This window comes from Abramis brama, assembly GCF_963993115.1.
Source record: "Abramis brama genome assembly, chromosome: 7".
NCBI classification, from domain to species: Eukaryota; Metazoa; Chordata; class Actinopteri; order Cypriniformes; family Leuciscidae; genus Abramis; species Abramis brama.
In genome coordinates this window covers 8,076,651-8,096,769 of record NC_139969.1, presented here as the reverse complement: position 1 = coordinate 8,096,769, position 20,119 = coordinate 8,076,651, and the positions used below count along the sequence as shown (strand labels likewise).

At 36.9% G+C, this 20,119-nt stretch overlaps 1 protein-coding gene across 1 annotated transcript; it reads left to right on the top strand.

The window, feature by feature from the left end:
- Positions 1–1,955: 1,955 nt before the first annotated feature.
- Positions 1,956–3,530, top strand: LOC311087060 (general transcription factor II-I repeat domain-containing protein 2-like; the record flags this gene model as incomplete). Its single annotated transcript, XM_084120310.1, has 1 exon — positions 1,956–3,530. One exon carries the CDS (start codon positions 1,956–1,958, stop codon positions 3,528–3,530), a length of 1,575 nt encoding a protein of 524 aa, XP_083976436.1.
- Positions 3,531–20,119: the final 16,589 nt, after the last annotated feature.

Here is a 20,119-nt window from a genome sequence, read left to right as displayed (position 1 = left end):
CTCAACACAACACACTGATCAAGAAAATCATGATAGTCCAATAGCTGTGTACGATAGCTGTGTAGTTTTGATTTGAGATAAGGTAAACAATTAAAACTTGCTTTTTGGTTTTCTTACACTGCTTGTTTAAAAATAACCTGGTGTCAGAAATGATGTTTTATAAACAAAGTTCGGGAGGAGCACGTTCAGATAATCAATCCAATCTACTTGTCATCAAACAATTATGTCTACCCTAATCAGCATGACAAGAAGTATATATATATCCACTCTGTCAACTCACCTAACATTCCTTGACAGTTTTCCAGCATCCCTCCACCACCCCAACTCCTCACTCTTGGCTCTTTCTTCACAGCCAGGCATACGGGGGGAGTACTCTGGGTTCGGGCCAAATACCGAGCCCGGAGCCCTCTCCTCGGACAGCACGCCAAATACGCATTTATTCTATCTGACTTATTTGTAAGTGTGAACTCGTGAACCAGAAGCTCCCCAAAAGAAGTACTGCTGTTTAACCACTAGCGAGCAGTTCAAGATAAGATGTAGCACAATGTACAAAGGCAGTGTTATTTAGTTTTTTGTGAATCCAAACTAAAACCTGTGTGATGATCCAAGGGGCTGTGGTGCTTTGTTTTGTCCAGTAGGTGTCTCTAGGTAACACTTTTTGTGTCTTCAGGTTAAATGCTTCTACGCAGGTGTGGAAAATTGACGGTGATTAACCATGCTGCTTATAAGATGCTGACTTCCTCACACTCTCCAGTCCAGGGCTTGATGTTGATGTTGTTGTTTTTGTATCTTTAGATTTTGTCTTTTACTTTAAATGTAGGTATGTCTGTTTTTCTAATTAAACTACTTATTTGTACAAATTTGATTTTTTAATGATGAATCACACTGCATCAGATTAATACATAATGTATTATTATTCACATATGTCTTGATTCACCATCAATCTCAACGTCTATGCAATCATTCTCTTTAGCAACAGGATCAACAGCCTTGCCACTATTTCCAACATCCCAACAATCTTCAACACCAGCTTCACCATCATCACAGACACCACAGTCATCCTCACCATCCATGGCACCAGCTTACCTCAGCAGAATCAGCATTATCATCCACACCATCATCATCAATCTCAACACAACCTTTATCATCCTCACCATCTTCATCAGTATAATCAACATCATTACCACAAACTCCATCACCATCCTCCCCATCTTCACGATCACCTACATTCACACCATCTTCATCACCAACCGCAATGCTCTCATCATCTTCATCATTTTCTTTATCATCATCTTCCTCATCCTTAGCATCATCAACAAATTCACAACCAACATTAACATCATTATCATCATCAACATCTTTAGTACTATCATCTCCACCATCCTCAGCACCATCTTCATCAGTTCCACTATTGTCATCATCATCATCATCAACCCCAGCAGCACAGCCCACACTAATAGCAACCTCTACATCATCTTCCTCATTTTTACCATCATCAGCAAATTTACAGCCTTCATCATCATCCCCACCATCTTCATCACCAACATTAACATCATCGTCATCATCAACATCCTCAAAGCTATCATCAACACCGCTGGTGCCCAATACATCGATCGCGATCGACTGGTCGATCGCAGAGCCAATGACGGTAGCTCACAGAACTCAGCAAAAAAAAAACAACAACAACAACAACAACAAAAAAACGCGCCTTTTCAGAAAAGCAATCCACCCTATCATGTCATTATATTACCATGTTCCTGCTGATTGACGTGTAGACAGGCCAGTCTGCTGGTTGCTAAAAAGTTTTTTTACACTACGTTACCATAACAACCATAAACTCTACCGAGCTGATCTCGACACTACAGAAAAGCGCCATTGCTTTCGTTTTACAGTTGCTTTTCATTTTCGCTATTGCTCGTTTATTATCTGTATAGACAAACAAAAATTATACCACAATGAATAAGGGAGTGAAAGAAATCAAAAAAGCAAAGACTTACCATTTTCATCAGGAATGGGAAGATGACTTCTTATTCACGATGTCATACTCAAAGTGTGTCTGTCTGATCTGTCAATCCAGCATTGCACTTCCAAAGAAGGGGAATGTAGAGATACACCTTAGAATGATTCATCAAACCTTTGATTCAGACTTTCCTCCAAGCAGTGAATTGAGAAAGAGAAAGGTGAGGGAGTTGAAGTCTCAGCTTCTTGGACAGCAGTCTCTTTTCACTTGGCCAACAGCGAAAGCGAAGGCCGCAACAGAGGCATCGTTCCGGGTGAGTCGGACGATCGTTAGGCACAAAAAGTCTTTCCAGGATGGAGTTATGGTGAAGGAAGCCTTCATTGAGGCAGCGGATTCTTTGTTTAAAGACTTTACGAACAAAACAGAAATAATGTCTGCAGTCAAAGCTGTTCAGTTGACAAGAAATACAGTGACCAGGCGATGCGAAATGATGGGCGACAACTTAGTGCAGCAGCTTGCTAAGGACATTGACTGTTGCGAGTGCTTCTCGCTACAGATGGACGAGTCTACGGACATCACAGACAAAGCCCAATTGTGCATTTTTATTCGAATGGTCTTCCACGACATGACTGCAAAAGAGGAACTTTTAGCAGTTCTGCATATGAACGCACACACAAGAGGGGATGACATCTTTGAGATATTCAAAAACTTTATCGACAAGAATAAGATTCCAGTGTGCAAATTGGTGTCAATCACCACCGACGGTGCGCCTTCCATGATCGGCCGCTCTAATGGATTTGTTGCCAAATGCCGAGAGGATGAAGCGTTTCCTGACTTTTTAAGTTACCATTGTATCATACACCAACAAGCGTTGTGTGTGAAAATGTTGAACATGAAAGAGATCATGGACGTAGCAAACAAAGTAGCCTGCTCTATCTGTGCTAGATCTCTTCAAAGACGACTGTTCCGTTTGCATCTTGAGGAGGCTGGCAGCGACCACTCAGACCTACTGCTTCACACGGAGGTAAGGTGGTTGAGTAGGGGGAAATTCCTGCAACGATTCCGCAATCTCCTTCCCGAGGTAAAGCAGTTCCTACATGACAAAAAACATGCGGAATACACGCAACTTAATGATGATCGTTGGCTGCTTGATTTGCCGTTTTTAACTGATCTGGCGAACTTGCTCAATGAGCTGAACGTGGAATTACAGGGCAAAGAGAAAACCGTGATTAATATGGTAAGCTCAGTGAACGCCTTCAAGGGAAAACTTAAACTGCTTTCTTCAAAGATCCAACGCCATGATCTGGGGAACTTTAGAAACCTTGCATCTGAGCTGAATAATCAAGGGAAGGATTTAACGGAGATTGACAGTGCACGTTATGCAGAACAGATAGACACCGTCCTGTCAGACTTTGACAGGAGATTTCAAGACTTCGCTCTACTCGAGCCAGTTGCCACGTTTATGTGCTTCCCTTTTCGGGAGAATGCTGAGGTTGATGTCCTCGCTTCCAAAATCGCAACAATGTTTCAGCTCAGTTCTGCTGATCTTGACACTGCAAGCAGATATTAACTTGAAGTCTAGGGCCCATGAACAATTCTGGAGTTTACTCACAGAAGAAAAGTATCCCAACATGAGAAAATGTGCAACATCACTGACTGCAATGTTTGGGTCTACTTACTTGTGCGAATCGACCTTTTCACATATGAAATTGATCAAATCCAAATACCGCTCCACCCTGACCGACGATCATCATAGTCATCAAATTACTACATGCAACTTATTGTACATAAAGTTAATTCACTGCCTGAAAGTTTCAATGTTTGAACAGTGAATTGTAGTGTGATATAGTGTGTAATGTAGGCCAAATGCCACTGTATATGTAGGCTATGTATGTTAAAAGAAAATCCTAGTGTTAAAAAAAAGTTACATTTCAATGTGAGTGCGTGCGTGCGTGCGTGAGTGCGTGTGCTACCTGAATGGGTAAAGTTCCATTTCAATGTGTGGATTTTGATGTAAATGTACTGAATTGTATGGGAAATGTAATGTAAGTGCCACTGTGTATGAAATCACATGCATGTTGATTAGTAGCTTCTATTGTGGACTGTTACTGTTGTTACTGTATTTTTAGTGTTGGTAGGGAAATTAAACTCAATCATAAATTACTAATGATTTAAGTGTGAAACATTAAAGCAAAATAGCAGCCAATATGGCACTGTGTGTTCGTTTTGGTACATTAAAAAAGACACGTAATGCGAGTAGTAGATCATTCTGACCCAGTCACTTAAAAGGTAGATCACCATTCAGAAAAGCATGGGCACCCCTGATCTACACCATCTTCATTATCTTCACCTTCCTCATCACCATCTTCATCAGCCCCACTGTTGTCATCATCATCTTCTTTGTCTTCAAAATTATCATCCACACCATCTTCTTTATCTTCAGCATCACTTTCATCAGTCCCACTATTTCCATCACCATCATCAATAGCAACAAAGCCCTCACTATCAGCAACTTCTACATCACCTTCATCATTCTTACCATCATCAGCAAACTCACAACGTCCATCATCATCCCCACCATCTTCATTAACGACATTGGCATCATCATCCTCAACAACATCTTCAATAATATCATCTCCATCATCCTCAGCATCATCTTCATCAGTCCCACCATTGTCATCATTAACTTCTTCGTCTTCATCACCATCATCCACACCATCTTCACGAGTTTCACAATTTCAATCATCATCATCAACCCCAGCAGCACAATCCTCACTATCAGCTACATCAACTTCCTCATTCTTACCATCATCAGCAAACTCGCAGCCTTCATCACCATCCCCACCATCTTCATCATCAACATTTACATCATACTGATCTTCTTCACCAAGCTCACCTCATTAATCCTCACCATCCTCACTGCTACCCTCATCATCTTCACCATCAACACCAGCAATTACTCCACCATCTTCATCACTGCTAACTCAAGCATCATTTCCATCATCTCCATCAGCACTGTCATCATCAGAATCCTCTTCATCAACAACCTCTTTTTCATCATCCTCAGCATTATCATCACCAACGTCACAACCTACTTCATGATCCTTACCATTATCATCAGCATCAATAATCTCACCACCAACAACAAAAACACCATCATTTTCTTTTTCTCCACAATCTTCATTGACTTTACCAACTACACCACCATCTTCATCATCCTCACTTTCAGCAACACCAATAATACCACCATCATCATCACTAACCTCAGCACCAAATTCACCATCCCCATCATTGTCTTCATCAATAACCTTCCATTCATCATCCCCAGCAGCAACATCATCATCCCCTTTTCCTCCAAAATCTCATTGACTTCACCAACTACACCACCATCTTCATCGTCCTCACTTTCAGCAACACCAACAATACCACCATCATCTCTGACCTCAGCATCAAATTCACCATCCCCACTGTTGTCTTCATTAATAACCTCACCACCATTATCATCACCAACTACATCACCATCCCCTTTTTCTTCAGCATCCTTATTGACTTCACAATCCACATCACCATCCTCATCACCATCTTCATCACCACATTCACCATCCCCACTATTGTCTTCATAAATACCACCACCAGCAACACCATTATCCCCTTTTTTACCACCATATTTTTTGACTTCACCAACTACACCGCCAGCTTCATCATCAGCAAACTCTCAATCATTCTCATCATCCTCACGATCATCACCACTGTTATCATCATCATCATTATCGTTACTGCCATCAGCACCAACCTCCCGCTCATTTAGATCATCCTCACCCTCAACATCATTCGCGGATAAGAAGAGAGTGACAACAGGCATGCGTGTGTTTGTGCGTTCCAGGGCTAATAAGGAAGCAGCGCTAAAGGCGCTTTAAAGGCGGGTGTAAGTCAGACTCATTCCTAAAATTACTTTAAATACTTTAAATTCACCAAAATTCAAGGGTTTCTAAAACTGAAAAAAGGCATTGAGATAAAAAAATAAAAATAAATAAAAAAAAACATTAACAATGACTTGCATTAAAAACCACATTGGCAAGAGTACACAAGTATGGAAGTTGCTCAACTGCATTTGTGAGAAAATCTGCCTGGACACATTTGTGATAAAATCGAGCCGTGAGATCTCATAAAAAGCCAAGTGTCACACAATCATAACAGACAGATATGCATTTGTATGCAGTAGATTTGGTATTTGTTCAAAGGTTACATGCAATTTGTAGGATGGTTTGTATTTATTTGTGAAGTATTATCTTGGCTCATTTATTTATATTTGTAAAACACAATACATATTTGTTAGCCTACTCCACTGCATTTTCACTCAAACTGACCTTTGTACTTGCACATTGCTTTCTGTTTGTTTGCGAGTCGAGTTTATCTTTGCAAAGCAGATCGAGTTTGTTTGCGAGTCGAGTTTTCCTTTGCGAAGTAGATCGAGTTTGTTTGCAAAATGCTGGATTTGTTTGTTTAATTATGGCACATAATTCTCTCCATACACAAGTAGTAGATTAGAGAGTTGTAACTTAAGTAATATTATTCTTCTCTGGGTTTAGTTTGTTCTTCACATGGAGGCCTGGCCGTCATGAGGAGACAGCAGGCTGACTGAGGACTGCAGGCTACGACTTTTGAATGACACAGCTATGAAAATATAAATGTGAATTCACAAGTTCACACTTACAAATAAGTCAGATAGAATAAATGCGTATTTGGCGTGCTGTCCAAAGAGAGGGCTCCAGGCTCGGTATTCGGCCCAAACCCAGAGTATGGATTAAAAATGGATTAAAAAGTATACCGTTGTATCACTGCTGCATGAGCTCTCTATCACAAACATGGACGTGCGCACAGAGAGAAGATAATTAGCCTATAAAATGAAAATTGACGGGCCAAGTTTAAATTTTGTTCTTGCTTGTGTTTTTTTCTGTCAAAATGTCAGAAAGCATTTTGTACTAACCATCCATGTTTTTAAAATTCGTCTAACTTATACTCGATATTCTTTTTAGAATAAGTGATTCGTTTTGCTATTATTGGACTCCTATTGTCAACTGTTTTCTATAAATATATTTGTATAGGCAAACATTTATTCAGCTAATGCGTGTCCTGTTTAAAATGTGCAATGTTCAAATGCAAAGACAGCACATCACAAATAGAAGCCCTTTTTTCTGTGGGATTTAGTATCATATTTGGATATTGGAATAATAAATTAAGTAGTCTATCTTAAATGTACACACAATGTTCCTATGTTGCTGGGTTTTTTTTTTTTTTTTTTTTTTTTTTTTACTGTTTTCTAGGGGTTTCTTAATTTTGGACTAGTTGAGCACACATTATCTGCAATGCAATATAATGCATGTACCAGGGAACACATTTAAACATAACTATTTATTATTTGTTTATTTATAATACAAAGCCCTTTTTGTCGATTTTTAAGAATAACTACATATAAACTAGGCCTATATTGTGAAATATATCGTTACCGTGAAATAAAATTAGTCATGCCGTGAAACAGAATTTTGGTCATACCGCCCACCCCTATGCTAGAGCAGCAGTACCTTTGTGGATATTCACTGTTCTACATTACATAAACTCTCATTTCCTGAACTACAGCTATGACTATTCCCATGTTATTGCAAGTTCAAGTGGTTTGTCAGTAGGTGGCACTAGAGCATAAAACACCAGTAAACAGAACATCCCTGGAACAGATTAAAGCCTGTTGTAGGCTTACTTTTACTGTATTTTTTATTAAGTTTAAAATATTGCCATCAAATAGAGTTTGATGTTAGAATACATACTATCATGACCAACATAGCACATAACTGACCAAGTATTCTATTTTTAATTAGAATTAATTATATTCATTAAAATAATATTTATACATACATGTTCTCCTGTCTTCCATCTTAAATGTATTTTTTCATTAAGCTCATTGCAGTGCATTCTGGAATTGCATTTTCAGCAAATGATATGCATGATAATCTATCATAATATAATAAAACCTGTTTCAAAAGGTAGGCAGCATCATGTAATTATTCAGATTTTTATATTCATCTTTTTTTTATTACAAAGTGTAAAATTATTTTCGATATGGGTGTTGACAACAGATGCAACAGACAAGGAAACACGTGGCAAGATCACATGACTAGAACAGGGGATCACATGACAGACTAGATTAAGGAACAATAAACAAAACCGGACAATATATATATATATATATATATATATATATATATATATATATATATATATATATATATATATATATAAGTTATATATAAATGCTTCAGAGCATTTTGTAATCTTTCCACACACACCACACTCTTGTTTTCTTTAGATAGTTTCCTCTTACCTGCAGCCTGGCATGCATGTTCTGCCATGACACTTGGCATCAGAAAATGATAAGTGGAATGCTCCAAAGAATGCACCCATAAAAATGTTTTGTGTTATGTGAATAATTCCAAATACCCTTGCTATGTTCCATGTTTTCTCAAGTCATGCCAAGTCAAGTCATCTTCATTTATATAACGCTTTTAACAATGTAGATTGTTCCAAAGCAGTTTTACACTGATAATAGGAAATTAAAGTAACATAGATTGTTTTGGCTTTACACCAGCTCAAGAATAAAGTTATTGTCCAGCTAAAGTTAGGTTTGATTGATTCACTTCAGTTGCAATGATCATTAGTTATATTAACTTAGGGGCCGCTAACACGACACCGTTTTAACAGAAAACAATTAAGTTCTTTCTGCGCAAACTTCAAAAACGTGAACCAGTGAGAACACTGATGGCGTGCACATGCATATTACGAGTTCAGTCTATAGGTATGCACATTTGAATATATGTGCGCAGGTGTGTAGTCCTTCCCTACAAACCAGCCTTAATCAGATCTGGATACATCCGGCAGACTGCAGCTAACCTCGGGATAAACAGAGAGACTAATATTAGCGTAGACGCCATTCTTCTTATGATGTAACGAGAAGTGTTCCCGGTAGCGGCTGACCTGAACTATTCAGCCTAATATTGAATTAAAGAAGTCTATAATGTGTTACGTGTATGCTAGGTCAAACAGATGTGTTTTTAGTCTAGCTTTGAACTGACAGTGTGTGTCTGCTTCCCGGACAATGTTAGGAAGACTGTTCCAAAGTTTTGGTGCTAAATAGGAAAAGGATCTACCGCCAGCAGTCGATTTTGATAGGTATTATCAACTGGCCGGAATTTTGAGATTGCAATAGATGTGAAGGACTATAATGCGTTAAGAGCTCGCTCAAGTAGGCTACTGCGGAGCTAAACCATTTAGTGCTTTGTAAGTAATCAGCAATATTTTAAAATGTATACAATGTTTAATAAGGAGCCAATGCAGTGTTGACAGAACCGGGCTAATATGGTCATACTTTCTGGTTCTGGTAAGTATTCTAGCTGCTGCGTTTTGGATCAGCTGTAATTTGTTTATTAAGAGTGCAGGGCAACCACCCGTAATAGCATTTCAATAATGAAGTCATGAACGCATGAACTAATTGTTCCGCATTTTTCAATGAGAGCATATGACATATTTTAGATATATCTTTAAGATGGAAGAATGCGGCTTTAGATACTAGACACGTGACTTCATATGAAAGATTGGTATCAAAGAGCACCCAGGTTCCTAACCGACGACGAAGACTTTACAGAGCAACCATCAACTGTTATAGTTGTTACGTGAGGAAGTTTTTTGTCCAATAATTGCATGCAATAGCTTTGTGTGAGGAACATAAAATTCAGGTATCATCATTCAGGTAAAAATTATTTTTACAGCAGTGTTCAGTAGAAGAGTTTTCTTGCACTCTTCTCCTAGGAAGATTAGTATTCTGCTTTGAAGGCATGGGAAAACCCCTTTGAATGTTAAATTCCTAATTTTCCATAGCTGAACTTGATTCACAGTAGTACAAGGAAATTGTGCTTCTGCTGGTGGCTGGGTGTGTATTTCACTGATGCTTGACTCAAAAAACAATAAAACCACCATACACTCAGCAGGAAGATGAAGGTCTCATGTGCTCTGCTCAAATGGCTTCTCTTATTGTTCCTGGTCCAAAATGACAGAAACCAGGTTTCAGGTAAGATCTTCAGGTGTGCTCCAGATAAAGTTATATGAGAAACACAGCAAACAAAAAAACTAGCAGGAACTTAAAACAAGTGGTCCATCATTTTGTGTTATTCTTGTGACTGCTTGTGACATATATATTGTGGTTGTTTGTATGAGAAGTTTGTTTAGAAGGATAAAAATAAACAGTTTTTAAATATCCAATTCAGAAGACGTTAGAATCATTTTTATATATGAAAAAAACTATTAAAATTGGACATATTTTTTGTGAAAGAGAGCAGTGGACTTGAATATTGATGTATTCTATTTTTATGCACAATATTAAAATATGAAAAAGTATTAATAGTATGTTAAGTATATTAACATTAAGTAGTATGTTAAGTCATATTCCATAGGTATTAAAGGTTTAAATTATTTCAGTTTTTTATGCAGTTGGTAGGCTACATATGGTCATAAAATCATTTTGGATTCTAAATAATAATTAAAGTGCATTTATTTACAGTACAAAATTACACATCTTATAGTTTTTAAATTAGTTTGATTAGTCCGATTTTACTAAGAAATGTATATGTTGTTGATGTGTTCTGCATGTTTTACTTAAAGGGGTGGTAGGCTATAATGCCCTTTTCACAAGATGTAAAATAAGTCTTTGATGTTCCCAGCACTGTTGTGCCTGAACGCGTTCATTGAACGATAGTTCATGAACTCGTTCATATTTTGGGCGAACGTGAACTGAACGTAGGCTACTGACTGTATTACTGCCTGATGAACGTAGTGAACTTGTTCATTCTGGTTTCTGTGAGCGGCACGCTCTCTCAGTTTAACTTCGTTCAATAGGATGACAGATTTCTGTAGAACCTTCCAGGCGAAAACCCGGCTAAAACACTCCGTAAACAGGCCTTAAAATGTAGCGGAAAAAACACCCAATCTGGCAACACAGTCACCAGTGTCGCACCGCCGCATGCGTAATCAAAACAAAAAGCAGCATAGGCGACATGGCGGCAAATCAGCAAGGAGGCGTCGTATGATCATTTAAACGAGTTTTATGACAAGGTCGGTGAGGATGGGAAAAATCTTACATAGGCTATCTGTGCAAACTTTGAACCGCTGCCTGGTATATTTTTCCAGGATTCCAGTATTCATTTTTAGTATGTACTGAAATGGAATTTGAAATGGAAAATTATTAAAAATTGAAAAACATTTGTAAGGACTACTGTCCTGTTTTTCTTTTAATAAATCCTCATTTAAAAAGACCATTCAAGAAGCACGTTTTTCCTGCAGCTGCAGCTGCTACTAGTGTGGATGAACTGAATGGACAGCAACAAAGCGTCAAAGCAACAATGGGGAAATGCTGTCCCCTCAATGCTAATGCAAACCCTGGTTGGATAAGGATTCAAAATTGGATATGAAGATGAAATCTGACGCATAGCTTCAGTGTTAAAACTGATAAAATAATTGCTGTCTGTGGTTCTATATGGGCTGTGGCAATAATTTTGAAAAACAATAGCTCGCAGCAACATATGGAAAAAAAGAACTATGAACTAGTTCATTTTTGGAACTGTGAACTTAGTTCAAAATTTGAACTAGTTCATTTTAAAATTTGTGAACTGAACTTTGAAATAGTTCATGTAGAAAGTGAACTTTCCCAACAGAGTGTGTATGTGAAGTTTTAGCTCAAAATACCCCACAGATATTTTTATATAGCAGGTTAAAATTGTTACTTTTTGAGGGTGAGCAAAAACGTGCCTTTTGTGTGTGTGTGTGTGTGTGTGTGTGTGTGTCCCTTTAAATGCAAATAAGCTGCTGCAATGAGGGCAGAGCTTCAAGAGCTCTTGTGTATGTTTTTTTCCTAACATAATTAAAATTAAAATGCTTAAAAAGATCAAATAATAAATCAAAGTCTCAAAACAACTGTTCAAATGATAAATCAAATGGTCAAAATATTAAATAATAAATCAAACTCTCAATATGGCTGCCACTGCACAAATGATAAATCAAATGCTCAAATGCAATTTCATTTCCTCATTCGGATTTGATTTTTAATTTTTATTATCAACCCAGTATAAACCTGTCATAATTAAATCTATAAGTCAATGCTCAAATCATAAATCAAATGCTCAAATTATAAATCAAATGCTCAAACGCACATCGAAAATGGCAAATCAAATGCTCAAACGCACATTGCAAATGATAAATCAAATGCTCAAATGGAAGCCGGAAATGATAAATCAAATGCAAATGAGGAATGTCAATAAAGTAGCGTGGGCGGAGTTTGGGGGTACCTCAGCCGCTATCTGTGTACGTTACTGTTTACCTCATCAACTTTTTTGGCAAGTAATTGGCTATGTCACTTTGTAAAGAAAGACTACACATGCATGCCTGTAGACTAAACGTGTAATAGACGTGCATGCCATCACCGTTTTCACAGATTCATGTTTTTGAAGTTTACACGAAGATAATGGTATTGGTTTCAAAACTAGTTTTTAAAACCTGCATTTTGAAACCTATTTCAAAGTTTGGATTCTCAGGCCACCAAAACACCAGAACAGCCAGAACACATTTAAAGTTTTCTGTTTTCTGTTTTCAGTTAAAACTTAACTTAACAACTAATGATTTTTATAACGGAAAATAATCAATCAAAAACTTACTTAAGCTGGACAATGACTTTCTTCTAGAGCTGCTGTACAGCCAAAACCATTTTAGAATCAGATGTGTAATTTTAGAAATGGAAAGTCCCAGATTAGCCCAGGATACACATCTTTGTTACATTCTGTGTTCATGTCTTGTATCTTTCAGCCCTGTGTTCAGCACCCACAGTGCTCTGCTGTGCAGGCAGGAATGACGGTTGCACACAGGATTGTTACTGTGATGAGTTCTGCGTCACAAGTGGAGACTGCTGTGCTGACTACATTCAAACATGCCAGCTACGTAAGACTACTCTCTACATAAAATATACATCCACTAGAATCAGCTCAACAGTGCCTGAAAAAAGACAAATTTGCAACATTTCTTTCCACAGGTGTTTGCAAGTTAGAGAGGGCACTAGTATCTCCACATTAATCAGTAACTAGTTAATTAGAACTGATGTATCTATGAACACACTAGAGTCCCAGTTTAGTCCTTCTCTGAAACAAACGCTAGACAACTAATTTAGCTAAATTAATTAATGAATGATATAACTACAACGGTATAACACTTTAGAATAAGGTTCCTTCGTTAATGAATAACTACAAAGGAACAAATGAGTAACACAATATTAACAATCTAGTAACTACTATTAACTAACAAGAAACTCTAATTAACGAATTAGTAAGTAATAGCACACAGATGAAAGTGTTAGTTCACCATTAACTAATCAATAACTATTATTTGTTTAATGCTTCCCAGATAACTACTGAAAAATCATAATTCATGCAAAACTAATCAATAACTAATGCAGAACAAATGTCTAGCACTACATTAACATTTTAACTGCTATAGTAAACAAATACACAAGGTTATTTACGTTATCAATATGTAATAGCATAGCAGACTTATGATTTGAGAAAGCTGTCAATAATTAGCCTATGCTGTCATATAGCAAAAATTAGCTAGCTCATATATACGTGTGTGTGTGTGTGTGTGTGTGTGTGTGTGTGTGTGTGTGTGTGAATATCTTGTGAATGATTAGAAGATTCTACACTTTAGGATTGGCTTTTCATTAGTAACTACTGTAAGAATCATGGTAACTAACTAGTAATGACTCGAGTGTTACTACATAAATTCTATCGGAATTATATATCTAAAACTTCACCAAAAACCTCAAAAGCTTAAAATGACTTCAGTAACTAGTTAGTTACCATGATCTTCACTTTATAATACGGATCCAAATAATTAGTAATTCCCATAGAAGTATGCATGTAACACTTGAGTCATTACTAGTTAGTTACCATGATTCTTACAGTAGTAATGAAAAGCCAATCCTAAAGTGTAGAATCTTCTAATCATTCACAATATATACACACACACACACACACGTATATATGAGCTAGCTAATTTTTGCTATATGACAGCATAGGCTAATTATTGACAACTTTCTCAAATCATAAGTCTGCTATGCTATTGATAATGCAAATAACCTTGTGTATTTGTTTACAATAGCAGTTAAAATGTTAATGTAGTGCTAGACATTTGTCCTGCATTAGTTATTGATTAGTTTTGCATGAATTATGAAACTTTTTCAGTAGTTCTCTTGGAAGCATTAAAAAAAATAGTATACTATTTTTTAATGCTTCCCAGAGAACTACTGAAAAGGTTTCATAATTACAGATGAAAAGTTTCATAGTTACAGATGAAAGTGTTAGTTCACAGTGAACTAACACTTTCATCTGTGTGCTATTACTTACTAATTCGTTAATCAGAGTTTCTTGTTAGTTAATAGTAGTTACTAGATTGTTAATATTGTGTTACTCATTTGTTCCTTTGTAGTTATTCATTAACGAAGGAACCTTATTCTAAAGTGTTACCACTACAACCATGGATTTAATTGTTTTTAATATTTATTAAACTTTTTTATCATCAATCTTAGCACCTTCTTCACCATCCTCATCTCCAACTTCTCTACCATCTTCATCATACACACCATCATCTTCACCATCACCACCTTTACCAACCTCTGTATCACCAACCTCACCGCATTCATCTTCTTCATCATCAACCTCACCTACAACCAACCAATCACCAACATCATTATCTTCATCACCCATCTCACCACCTTCATCTTCATCATCAACCTCACCTACAACCAACCAATCACCAACATCATCTTCATCACCAACCTCACCACCTTCAACCTCTGCATTCTCTTCAACACCCCAGCAGAAAGGTGCATTATATCATTGTTCAACTACTGAAAATGCTCACATGCAAATTATATTTATGCAAATTTTATGATTTTAGATTCATTGTGTAGTCAAAACTGTGGTGTTTTACTGTGCATATGATAATAAATATATCTTGTATTTCATAGACATTTCTTACATTTTAATACTCTGCTCTAATTTCAGTAAAATAGAATAGAATAGAATTGAATAGAATTGAATATGCAAAGTGATGCATAAATAAATATATTGTGTAATGTTCCATATTTTTCAGAGAATATCAGAGCGATCACAGTCTTCCACATACGCGTTCGCTCCACAGCCAATGAGGCGGCAATGCGGAAATCTGTGCAGGATGTAAGTGATTCCTATTTTGAGAGATGATTCATATTAATACAGCACACTCATATTAGATAATACTGTCAGTGATATCTATTTTTTTTTTCCTTTCTGGCTTTACTAGTTCATTCTTCACCTCAGTTTGATGAGGAGACAGCGATGTGAAGACTGCAGCACACGAGTGATAAACATCAGCAAGAAATATCACTGATCATAACATCAAATCATATTTACTATAGTAGAGCAGCAAATAATGTGTGTGATAATGCACTGTTTTTTAGTAGTTAATCATTAACTGACCTTCAGCATCTGGTCTTCTTCCAGGTGTTTGTTTAATTCTCCGCGGTGTGTAAATGATGGCACTAGATGGCACTAGAGAACAAAACATCATGGATTGCCTAATCACAAATAACTCTTAGGGCCCTATCTTGCACCCAGCGCAATTGACTTTGTACACTGACGCATGTATCGTTCCTATTTTGCACCCGCGCAAAGCGCGCTTTTCCCTCCACAGAAGCACGTCGCTAAACTAGGGAATGAACTTGCGCTCCCTGGGCGGTTCAGCGCAAAAAAGGAGGCGTGTTCCGGCGCAAACGTTCCTTCATGCTATTTTGCAGGTTTAGAAAACAATTGCGCCACTAACCAGGAAAAAATAGTTTAAAGTCAGTGGCGCGTTGCGCATGTTATTCATATGCTATTTTAAGGGCGCATGCTTGGCCATAATCAATGTAGCATGTGCACAACGCGCATATTTGATTATCTCATCTACACAGAAGCAGCAGTTTTCATTTTTGCAAATCATACATTATTGATAGATTGATAGATCCCCAACGTCCCTGACGACGTCCCTGACGAGAGCGTTGCTCTCCTTTGCGCGTCTGGCAAATCCGCCGTTATAATAGGAATCCGCTTTAGAGCAAAGCGCGTCTGCTCTTAAAGGGAATGTGAGATGACGCTCTGATTGGTTTATTTCACGTTACGCCCAAACCACACCTATGAATAATGAAGCTACTTCAGACCAACCCATTTTAGATTTGCGCCTGGCGCAAGAGTCATTTATCCCGCTGGGAAAATAGCAACAGCGCCAAGACCCGCCCACAAAGTTACTTGCGCTTTGCGCTTTGACACTTGCGTTTCAGATCGTTAAAATAGGGCCCTTAAAGTCTTAATTCAATTTAGAGTTTCTATATATCTTTGCAACAAATATCAATCAATTTAATATATTATTATTATATATATTATATTTATATTATATATATTTTAATGTGGCCCAATGATGTATATCTTAAGTTAATTCACTTTACAATAAGGTTAACATGAATGAATGAGCAATTTATTTTTACAGCATTTATAAACATGTTACTGTTAGTTCATAAAAATGTTAGTTCACAGTGCATTAACTAATGTTAACAGATAATGTTTGAATTAACATTAATAACTAAGATTAACAAATGGTATAAGTGTTATTCATTGTTATTTCATGTTAACTAATGTTAGCAAATGAAACATTATTGTAAAGTGTTACTAGATAATATATAATAAATGCAGTTTCAAAAGTTAGAGGTACTGTAGCATACTGTTACATTCTGCATAAATGCCTAATAAAATTATTTTCCATAATTTTCTGAAAATGTGAGCATGATCACAGTCATCTACTGTACATGTGTGTTCGCTCCAGAGTCATTGACGGGGCAATGCTTGCATAAATCTGTTTGCATAAATCTGGGTAATTAGTTGCCAGTGCTGGGTAAACATCTTCTGAAAACTAAGCTGGAACAGATTATTAATATTTGTGATTCATTAGGCTACATGTCTAAAAAATAACATTTGTAACTTAACAATAAATAGGCCTAAATTTGATTGGCATTGATCCATCTGATGCAGTGGAGTCTTAAAATATTTATAATCCATTTTCAATATATTGTAGCAAATTAGCTCTATACGAAATATTAATAATCAATAATAACTGGTTATAATTGATTATTAATATTTGGATCAGTTAATACAATTAACTTAATGTTGTAAATTAATTTTACAATCAATTAACCTGTTTGTCCCGTGAACACTCAAGTGTTAATTGTTTATTAATTCTAAGAAATGTACATTTCCCGGGCATGGGACATCTTTCTTACTTTACATACTACTAAGAGCAAGTAGTCAAGATCTATGATTAGAGACTCCAGATGAGCTGGAGACATGGACAACTTTACGTGTGACATGAACAAGACTTTATTAACTAACACGTAAACTACCCTAACATACACATACATACAGTTTACCAAGGGAAAGAGAGCTGAAGCAGAATACAGGAAAGCAAGAAGTTATAGCATTGTTTGAAATTCAGCAGATCAACAGCCTTGAGTAAACCATCAGTTTAGTTCTAACACGCCCTTCTTTAAAAGGGGTAAGGATACTTAATGTATCAAATAATGAGACTAAGTTTGATACTTGCATGTCTCGCCCGTTTGAATTAAACTGTCCTGATGCAATTTGTTGAGGCTCCAGATGATCTTTGCTGATGTGGTCTTGATGAGAGAGAACCAGTGGGAGTCAGAGGATCTTTAGTGAATGGAAAAACAAGGCCGCAGCCTGGCACAAGCTTGGGGGTCCTTAGAAACCTCTAGTTCAGCATCATCTTCACGTCAGCATTTCAGAAAGGGACTAGAGAGTGCTGATCTTGTGATCAGTGATTTTTAAAAGCGTGAAGATGTCACACCCTCTGGGGGTGTGTGTGCCAATGAGAAGATTTCCCTTTGGAGGAAAATTTTACGACCCATTGTGTTCTAGCAGGGCATTTGAATTTGTAATTTCATTGGGTGTTTAAGAAAAGAATCTTCAAGATTCTTATAATACTAATGCGTCACAAAGTTAGCAAAATGTAATATAAATTAACAAATGGGAAACAAAGATCGGAGTTTATAGAGACCAAACATGCCACACATATGATTTTGGTAAACCATAGTATGCAAAGTCTTAAATATTAACCCCAATAGAGTTTACAAGAATACATAGGCCAAACCACAAAAAATCATGAGATGGGAAAATTAGATACGTTTATATATTTCTCAAGTATTTATATATATAGAATATATAGGATTAAGAGGGTTTATTTCTCTTTCTCATCAAGAATTAAGTGAGAGTCACAGCTCTCTGGAATTTTCTTTTGGGGTCGTAAAACTCTTATCAGTCTCAATGTGTCCTGTAACAGGACACCGGGTTCTGCCAGTGTGTTAGCTTCACTTGTGATGTTAGTTTTGGGGGAAGTTTCATAGGCCTTTGTTGGGAGAGTAAGTTTGCTGGATTATTGATTAAATATAATGAATAATTTGTGTGTGTCTGATTGGTCCAGACGCTACAAGACTTTCAATGAATTTAAGCCCTTGCCTATTTAAATCCAAACAGTGATTTTTTTTTTTTTTTTTTTTGGCCGAGCAGTGTATATACAATTTTTAATTCCTTAGTCATCATACAGGTTGCCTGTGAAGCTGTAACTTTGATCAGGATGAATGTGGGTGGGAACAACTTATCCAAGACTGTTTTGATTGGACCAGATGGTCAGGGACAACCCCATCAAACTTCACTGGACCACCCAGTGACCACACCACAGGAAGTAAGTTTGCTGGGAAAATTGGTTCATAAAATATGAAGTAGACTATGGGATTCTGTTGGAATTCTGTGGAGCAGATTTCATGAAGACATTGGATCTGTGTCCCAGTCAATACCTGGGTAAAACAACTGAAAACTGGGTTTACTGTCTCATTCACTTCTCGGACTGTTCTATATAGGTGGCTTTTACATGTATATTGAGGGGGATAGTGTGGTCCATGGCGACTCAGCCCGAATGATGAGTCCGGTCTGCAAAACTTCCGGCAGGCAGTGTTTGAGTTTCTGGTTCCACATGTACGGCCTGGCAAATGCTATGCCTCTCAACCTCTACATATATGAGAACAACCGCGCCATCAAAATATGGTCCAGAGCCAACAACCAGGGCAACAGCTGGTACCAAGGCCAGGTTGAAATCCAACCACAACAGCCATTCCAGGTAAGTTACTGTGTGTTGATATGACATCAACGCATTCTACTTGTTAATGAATTCAGAGAACAAAATTAATTGCATAAGCAAACATGATGGATGAAAGACTGTTTGTTAATACTCTAATATGGACTGTTTCAGGTCATCATAGAAGGCATCAGGGGCTCAAATCAACGCTCAGATGTGGCCATAGATGATGTGACAATAATGTATGGTGCATGTGATTGTAAGTTTTGTAGATATAAATCTATTACAGACTGATCTACAAACATATTTTGAATCTGATTATTTTTTTGCGGCATGATCCGTGACCACGGACCATTTTTAGCTTACTCTACTTCAGAAATGCTGTTGTTAACTGGATATTCATTTATTTACATAATCCTTTAGAATTTTTTATATTACATGATCAAAGCAAGCTTCAGTTCATTTGATTTGATCTCATTGGCAGATTCTATGGAAGCCATTTTCTGCCAAATTTAAATAAATAAATTAAATGATTAAAATGAAAATTAAAACCAGAATAACGATTTCATTACAGAAAACAGTACGCAAAATATGTGACAAAATTGAGAATGAAATTAAATGATTTCATTTTCACAGCATTATCCCTGTCAAATTGAAAAATAAAATGCAATTGGTGATTTCACATTTCATTTTCACTACAGTCTCGAGGCAAGACTGCCAATATTAAAATGAAAAGCCAAACGTGAAAAAGAAACTACAAATACAGTTTTTACAATGCTCTTTAGTAACACTCACGCAATAATAGTGACACAATTCAAATACAAATGTAAATTTTCGTTTTCATTTTAATTCCTCTTT